Raw genomic sequence first — 8,049 nt, 5'->3', positions numbered from 1 at the left:
GGTCCGTGAATACATCACAAGTCTTTCCAAACAACGCATGAACAACTAACGCAAGTTCCAAACCATGGGTTGGGTAATTAACCTCGTGCTTCTTTAACTGCTTCGACACCGGCTTGTCCTTAACATTACTAAGATGGGACCACTTCCTGCACTCTTTTACTTTTTATTGTTAATCATGTTTCACTGCTCCGTTACCACCACAATACACAAAAGCGTTAAATCTTTTAGTACTTGGAGTGAATCATTGTTGTTTTTGCACTTATCATTTCCTTCAACTCCTCGTGGGATTGATACTCTTACTACCGAAAAGATCTACAATTGATCCCCTATACTTGTGGGACATCACTCCCATTGTTTGGAGAATAGACACCGCGCGTGCGATGCCGCAATCCATTGTGTTCCCCGAGTTCGCTGGCAAGCCTTGTTGTGCCGCCCGTGTCCTGCGCCGACATCATGCACCGTCTGACTTCAACTTCATGTGAGGGTCTAATGTCATCCATGCTCACCTCCAAGGCGCTCTGCAGTTGGTTTTGGGTGTTTGTTGTCTCTAGATCTCTGCTAACACTGGCTCGGCAACCCCTTTCGATCGAAGTGGTGTTGCAGTCCGCTCTGGCCGAGCTTTCCTTAGAAAAGCATGGACAACCCCTATCTCTGTCTCCTTTCTCTTTTTGGGCTTCCGCGAGGCTGTCTGGCACGGATTGTGAGCTTTCCGGAGTGGGTGTATTTGCTGCTTTGAGTGGACTGTTCCCTGTTTTGACTATGTTGCAGACTACTCCGACGACGCGCCCTCCTGGTGCGGTTGATTCTATGGACGGAGGAGAATCGAAGCAGACCTCTTTGGTGGTTTCTCTCTTCGTGTTAGGCCCTACTCATCACCGTTGCTTGATGTGTCAGTTACCTCTAGGTCCGAGGACATCGTGTATGCCGTGGCTCTTGTGTTGCACATCATGCCCGAGCTACAAATGATGGGTTGGGAGCATGCTTCTCCTCTGTCGATGGTACATGTGGACTCGCCTGTGACCTCGACTGTGATTTTGCCGCCACCAACAACATCACCATACCAGACTAGTCAGGCGCTCAGTGCTGTGGAGCGTGGAGGTTTGGAAAGTGTTGTTTTCCATTCATCCGGGCCCTTCAACTAGGTGGTTCCTATGGGTGACTGAGGTTGTGGCATCTGGTGCATTGGCACCTGTTTCTGAGGCTATCTTCGCTAGAAAGTTTTGATAATTGATTGCCAGATTGGATGTTGCTAACCCTGGATCTGGCAAGACGGTTGGTTGCCCCCTAAAGGAGAAGGCAATCAGGGACAAGAGCAAGAGGGTGTGCGCTAGTCATTGTTTCGGCATACCGAAGGAGAAATCATTTGGGAGCAAAAGAAAGAAGAGTGGCGGCATAGTGAAGACGTTTGCGGTTGCTTGATGGATGATTCTCTTCTTTACATGTTGTCGTGTCAGATGTCTTTATCGACGTGCCTCCTTTGCGATGTTGTGCTCCATGGGTCGAGGGGTTGTGCTTGTAGCGGGTTGGGGGTGTTTGTTCGTCTAGTGGGGTGATTGTGAAGATTCAAGCTTTGGGTATAGTCCGCAGATGGTCATGTTGTAATAGTTTTCGTTAGGTTTTCCGGCAATTAACTACACAATTCTCTTATGCTTAATTAATCGCGAGGCAAATCTTTTGCCTTCATTTAAAAAAAATAAATAAATGATTGCAAGTGGAGCACTGCAATGCAGACGATTGTGTGCAATGATCTATCCACGACAACATAGATCAGCTCGTCCATGCATGATCTGACCAAAGTGCAACAAACGACTCGATTGGATATCGTCCAACTGTCATAAGGACTGTGTGTCGTCTGCACAACTGATTCTGATCCGCAACGGAATTTTCATTGCACCTCCTTTTTTTTTACAATCCACTATACCTCTTTTTACTAGTAGCACCGTACTACTAGTAGAGACCAATGGTGTAAGATGGGCCATGCCTGAAGATTTGTGTAATTCAGTCGATCTAAACGGTTGATTACTGTGGGTAATTCAGTCTTTCCCCTCCAACGCTAACGGTCCTCGCACCCGCCAGTTCCGCCCTCCGCGGTGGACGAATCTGGTGTGGAAGGTTATTTCAAAAAAAAAAAAAAATCTGGTGTGGAAGGCAAGCCTGATTTTACGCGATAGCGCTCGGTTGCCGATGGGATGCGGGAACCACTTTACCACTCCACTCGAGTTTGCTGAAACAGAGCCAGGCAGCCAGTGTGATTTGCGTATCCATCTTTCCCGTTTGAGGAAACAGATCGGGCGCCAGAAACAAAAGGAGTCTCTGGCGTACATCCAATCTTCAACAACCAACTACCTAAGCTAGCGGGAAAAGAAAGGATCGACTCGCCGCTCCAACGATTCTCCTCTCCTCCAGCCATGGCCGCTTCCTCGGCTCCTCTCCTCCTCTTACTCCTGTTCCTCCACCTCGCCCTCGTCTCCCCGGCGGCAGCGGGCGCCGAGGACCTCCTCGTCGCGGCCCGCGCGCCGGAGACGGCCGCGTGGCTGCGCGGCGTGCGGCGGCGCATCCACCAGCGCCCGGAGCTGGCCTTCCAGGAGCACCGCACCAGCGAGCTCGTCCGCCGCGAGCTCGACGCCATCGGTGTCCCCTACGCGTGGCCCGTCGCGCGGACGGGCGTCGTGGCCACCATCGGCGACGGCGCCGGGCCGGTCGTCGCTCTCCGGGCCGACATGGACGCCCTACCCGTGCAGGTACGTACTTACTTGGTCCTTCCTTGGCACACTTTACACGTGCAGTAGGCCTACTGTGAGATCTCCATATCACGCGGTCGAGTAGTACTACACGCAAAAAGAAAGAAAAAGTAGTAGTACTACACGTTGCTCACCTTTGGGTCCAGCTCAGTTCTGTTATGAAGTTGTTGTGACGATAAGGTCAAAATCTTCACACGATCGGATCAGCACGAGATGTTAGAGCAACTCCAAGGGGCGACCCAAACAGACGCGCGCTTTGTCCGTTTTTTGTTCGTTTGGGTCGGTCAGGCGGAGGTACGCGTCCGCATTTTAAAATGGGCCGGCTTGACCGTCCAACGGGCAGGCCGACCCAAATGTGCCGTCGTGAAAAAAAAACAAGTTGCACGAAATAAATATAAATAAACATAATTAAACATAAAGTGGCCGGTCAAACGTCGGCCAAAGTCCACCTAAATCTAATAAACATTAAATAAAACATTAAAAAAAGTCTGCGCCCGCCTGTTGCCGCCTCGCATGCTGCCCTAAACGCCGTCGGCCTTGCTTTTGCCCTTGCCGTCGACCCCGCCGTCGTCGGTGAGGTCGATGAAGACGGGAGCAGGGCCAGCCCACCCGAACGGCGCCTGGTACGCTGCCAGGGCAGCCTCCTCCGCCGTCTGCTGGGACGGCGGCATTGCGGCAAGCCGCGCGCGCTCCTCCTCCTCCTCCTCGAGCCGGAGCGCCTCCGCGTCGCGTTGGAGCATGGCCTTGTAGCGCATCTGCTCCTCGCCGTCGGCCTGCTCCTGGCGGAGCCAGTGCTCCTTCCATCGCTCGAGGTGGGCCGCCTCCTCCTCCGGCGTCGCGGCGAAGTGGACGGGAGGCGCGCTCACCCACTCGCGGTACTAGCCCGTCCACGAGTAGGCCTCCTCCGACCAAGTGGGTGGAGGCGGGGAGCGCTTACGCGTCGGCTCCGGCTCCGGCTTGGGCGGGACGGGCGGCGACGGTGGCGGTGGCGGCACAAAGAGTGGGGTGTGGACGGAGTCCCCCGCCGCCGACAGGGCAAGGGCTTGCTCTAGCCCATCCCAGTGCGCGTCCTCCTCGAGGCGGCTAGCCTCCAGCACATGCTGCAGGGCCTCCTCGAGGGCGGCTTGGTACTCCGCCTCCGCCTCCATGTTCTCCGGCTCTACCTGCGGGGCGGCGGTGGGAACGGCGGCGGGATGGCGTCGACACCCGAGCGCGCGTTGCTCCTTGTGTTCGAGGGCGAAGCACGCGCTCCCAGTTGGGGGAGTCGGCGGCGTACTCTGGCAGTCGACGCTGCTCTGGCGTGAGCTGCGCGCAGCGCCTGCGCACCTCGTCGTCGTGCGCCCGCTGGGTACGCGGAACCGCCGGCACCGGGATCCGCTGCGGATCTAGATGCCAATGGTGCGGCAGCGTGACATCGGGGTACGGCAATGGCTGCCTGTACTCCCAGTGCCACCGCGCTTGGTGCACCGGGATGTGCAGGCGCCGGCGACCAAGGCAGAAACGCGTCGCCGCCGGAGGAGGAGGAGGGGGAAGGAGAGCACGGGAGGACGAGGCGCCGGGGGTGCCCTTGCCCTTGCCGCTGCCGAAGAGGCCCATGGGCGCGCTAGGGTTTACGGTCGTCGGCGAGGAAGCAAAGGGAGTGATGGGGGGCCAGATGTGGACGGGAGAAGTGGATGAGGCCGACCCCGCCGCACGCGTGGTTAAAAAAGGACGCTTTCACTGGCTGACGCGTGGGTGGCCGCCAGGTGGGAACGCTGTCGGTGGTCGTCATAAATAAGACGGCCGGTGACGGTTGGGTGGCCGTCAGGTGGGGACGCGGCGGACGGCGAGGAGACGCGCTTCGCGTCCGCGCCGACGCATTCCAGGCGCAATTTTGGGTCGAAAACGGGCCGGCGCGGACGCCAGATGGACACGATTTGAGTTTGGAACGGCGCTTGGGCCACCACTTTTGTCCGCGCCGACCGAAACGAACGCGGGCGGATGAAATGGGTCGCCCCATTGGAGTTGCTCTTAGTTACACTTTTGGATATGCTAGGTTTATTACGTTACCGCCTGAATGGATTCAGTTGGACCTATGAAAAATAACTCCAACAAATGCGGAGGTTAAAATATAAGATTTTTTACGGTATACTACCCATGATAATCATATACTCTTACAGCCCTGTCCAACAAACGTGGAGTATGGGAGATGCGAATGGTGTACGGGGATATTTTTGATCCTTTAAGAGGAAGAGAGAGAGAGCTACAGAACCTCTCGCTCCACCTCTGAATGCCGTTGGATCTGACCTCGGGATAAGTGGCATGCATGATTATCTGAGTCGCTTCCTATAGAGAATTATTTTAACCAGAGACGTGAAGTGCACCTATGAATGGTGAGCGAACTGAAGTTCAGTGGCCAGCTGACTTGTGATGAGCCCACGCTCATCCACCTCATCCGCCCAAAGTCAGCTCTGAACAGTGCCAGCACACTGCTAAAAATAATAATAGTGAAATGCACACATGTATGAAAAGAATATACGGTTTTACCCCTTTGCATGTTGGTTACCTCTAAGGAAGGACATCAACTGTGGGACCGGAACTCGGTGCTCTCGGGTACCCGCGCACCCTATATGCGTAAAAAAATTTAGTAATTTAGAAAAAGTTTAAAAAATTCCAAATCTTGTTTGAAATCATAGATGATCAGGTATTGTACTTGTATAAAAAGTTTGGACAACAAATGATTCCTATTGACTTCAGGGCAAAAAAGACAAGTTTATGACGATATATAGCATGTATAGTACTTGTATATAGCATTTTTTGTCAAATCTTCGACCCAGGATGCAACGAAAGTCATTCTTTGACGAATCTTTTTATATGACTACAATACTTGATCATGTTTGATTCCAAAAAGGATTTGGAATTTTTTGAACTTTTTGTGAATTACTATTTTTTTTGCATATATGGTGCGCTGGTACCCAAGTTCTCCTTCGTACTTTCCATCAACTGTGACTTAAGCTTTCATTATTCTATTGCTGTTGGGTGTGGCTAGATCTCAGTCGTCAGTCGGAGGCCAAGTCTCAGTCAAATGACAATACATATAAAAAAGAAGGAATAATAAATTTAAAAGAAAATTTTACATGGATCTCCACATATGATCTCACGAGCAGTCCCATTGTTCAAATGATCCAATAGTTAAGGGGAGCTTTAATTCTTCTTCTGCAACCATTGTTAACCTGGTCCTCTTTAAAAGCAATTTGCTCCCGGCGCGGATCACAGCCACCAGTTCATTTCAAAACATAATCTCTCTCATGTAGTAGTAATTTTGTAGGAGCAGGGTCCATGAGTTTGCCTGAACCTGTGTGAACTGAAGTACTGAACAATATTCTCATACTGCTACATATGGTCCTGACCGCTCAAGAAATGCTTGCATTCTCATACTGCTAGTGTCTGCACATGTGACTGTCAGACTTCTAGGCCGGCTTAGTCCCGTGGTCAGTATTCCGCTTTTCAGCCGATGCATTTGGGGTCCCTTACTACAGGAATTGGTAGATTGGGAATACAAGAGCCTGGAAGATGGGAAAATGCATGCATGTGGACATGATGCTCACACAACAATGCTTCTAGGAGCTGCCAAGCTACTTCAGTCCCGCAAGGAAGACCTAAAGGTATTCATTCTGTAATCTACCTATTTTGCTGAGCTCGATCAATCATCAAGCCACCAAGTTCTACACTCCCTATCAATGCAAAGCCTTATGTGGTTTTTGTTTCCATGACCAGGGCACCGTGAAGCTTGTTTTTCAGCCAGCAGAGGAGGGCAGCGGGGGCGCCTACTACATTCTAGAAGAAGGCGTTCTCGACGACGCGTCGGCGATTTTCGGCCTGCACGTCGATCCAGCTCTGCCGGTGGGTGTGGTTTCGTCCAGGCCAGGGCCATTTGCCGCGACCTCGGGTCGATTCCTGGCGACGGTCACAGGAAAAGGTGGGCACGCCGCTGGCCCCCATGACGCCATTGATCCCATTGTAGCAGCATCGTCCGCCGTCCTGAGTATCCAGCAAATCGTCTCACGGGAGATCGATCCCCTCCAGGGTGCAGTATGTGATCTGCTTCCTCCCTACAGTCCTCGTATAGTTGATACAGACTGAACAATCCCGGCGTTGACAGTTGTTGCACTTTCAGGTGGTATCCATCACCTTTGTGAAAGGAGGAGACGCTTACAACGTCATCCCCGAGTCGGCCGCCTTTGGTGGCACCTTGAGGAGCATGACAGATGAAGGGTTGTCATATCTGATGAAGAGGATCAGAGAGGTAAAAATGTCTGCGTCTCCAACATCTACATGATACATCTAGTGCAGTGGATCTGTAGTGGACCAGGCGATAACTAATCAGCACATTTTTCACGCTTGTTCCGAAGATCGTTGAAGGGCAGGCTCCAGTGCACCGTTGCTCTGCCTCCGTGGACTTCATGGAGGAAACGATGAGGCCATACCCAGCTGTCGTCAACGCCAAAGGGATGTACGCACATGCCAAGGAGGTGGCCGAGAGGCTGCTCGGGGAAGGGAACGTCAGGGTGGCTCCCCAGCTCATGGGCGCGGAGGATTTCGGGTTCTATGCGCAGAGGATGGCGGGCGCCTTCTTCACCATAGGAGTTGGCAACGAGAGCACCATGGAGCAGCTCCGCACCACGCACTCCCCCTACTTCGTGATCGACGAAGATGCGCTCCCAGTTGGAGCTGCCTTCCATGCCGCCGTGGCCATTGAGTACATGGAAAAGCACGCATCGGCGTGAAAACTGAACCTGACCAACACAAAAATGGGCATGAATGGCATCTTTTTAAGAGAAAAGGCATGAATCCGACTTTATAAATAAAGCCACCAGGCAGTATTTTAGACAAACGACAACCAGCAAACACGACCACACCCAACCCAAGGGCAGAACGAAAATACGAAAGTATGAGGTACACGGCACCCAGGCCACCAACACAGCACACTGGCCAGAAGATAAGGAACCGACAATGCATAAAATGACGCAGCCAACAACTAAGTCAAAAGATACGCCAAGGCAACTACATAGCTGGCTCCTGCCTTGATAGGGAAGATGCCAAGGCCCGAATTTTAGAGAACAGAAGATCAAAAGCGTCCCGGACTTCCGTCTTAGTCAATGTGTCGGATTCGGAGCTCCGCAGACCTTAGATAGATTCGAACTCTGGGGTGCGTGCGAAGGACTCAACCTCCCCAGTCTGCTAACCCGTCGATCCCACGGCCTAGCTCGATGAACGGGAAGGAAACGGAACAAGGCAGTTTACCCAGGTTCGGGCCACCTTGCGGTGT

The 8,049-nt window shown here is 52.6% G+C and overlaps 1 protein-coding gene across 1 annotated transcript; it reads left to right on the top strand.

Moving 5' to 3' along the window:
* Positions 1-2,212: 2,212 nt before the first annotated feature.
* LOC123121194 (IAA-amino acid hydrolase ILR1-like 9) lies at positions 2,213-7,614 on the top strand. Its single transcript, XM_044541112.1, has 5 exons — positions 2,213-2,741; positions 6,260-6,385; positions 6,498-6,812; positions 6,898-7,026; positions 7,133-7,614. Exons 1-5 carry the CDS (start codon positions 2,409-2,411, stop codon positions 7,505-7,507), a joined length of 1,278 nt encoding a protein of 425 aa, XP_044397047.1. The 5' UTR covers positions 2,213-2,408; the 3' UTR covers positions 7,508-7,614.
* The last annotated feature ends 435 nt before the right edge of the window (positions 7,615-8,049 follow it).

This window comes from Triticum aestivum, chromosome 5D, assembly GCF_018294505.1.
Source record: "Triticum aestivum cultivar Chinese Spring chromosome 5D, IWGSC CS RefSeq v2.1, whole genome shotgun sequence".
Taxonomy (NCBI): Eukaryota; Viridiplantae; Streptophyta; class Magnoliopsida; order Poales; family Poaceae; genus Triticum; species Triticum aestivum.
Note: the sequence above shows the minus strand (reverse complement) of the source record. Positions and strands in the feature narration are given on the sequence as shown.

Excerpts from the sequence above, each read along its gene's own strand:
- LOC123121194 (XM_044541112.1), top strand. The coding sequence starts at position 2,409 with ATGGCCGCTTCCTCGGCTCCTCTCCTCCTCTTACTCCTGTTCCTCCAC. Across the intron at positions 6,813-6,897 it reads TCGATCCCCTCCAGGGTGCA|GTGGTATCCATCACCTTTGT; the intron begins GTATGTGATCTG and ends TTGCACTTTCAG. Across the intron at positions 7,027-7,132 it reads TGATGAAGAGGATCAGAGAG|ATCGTTGAAGGGCAGGCTCC; the intron begins GTAAAAATGTCT and ends CTTGTTCCGAAG.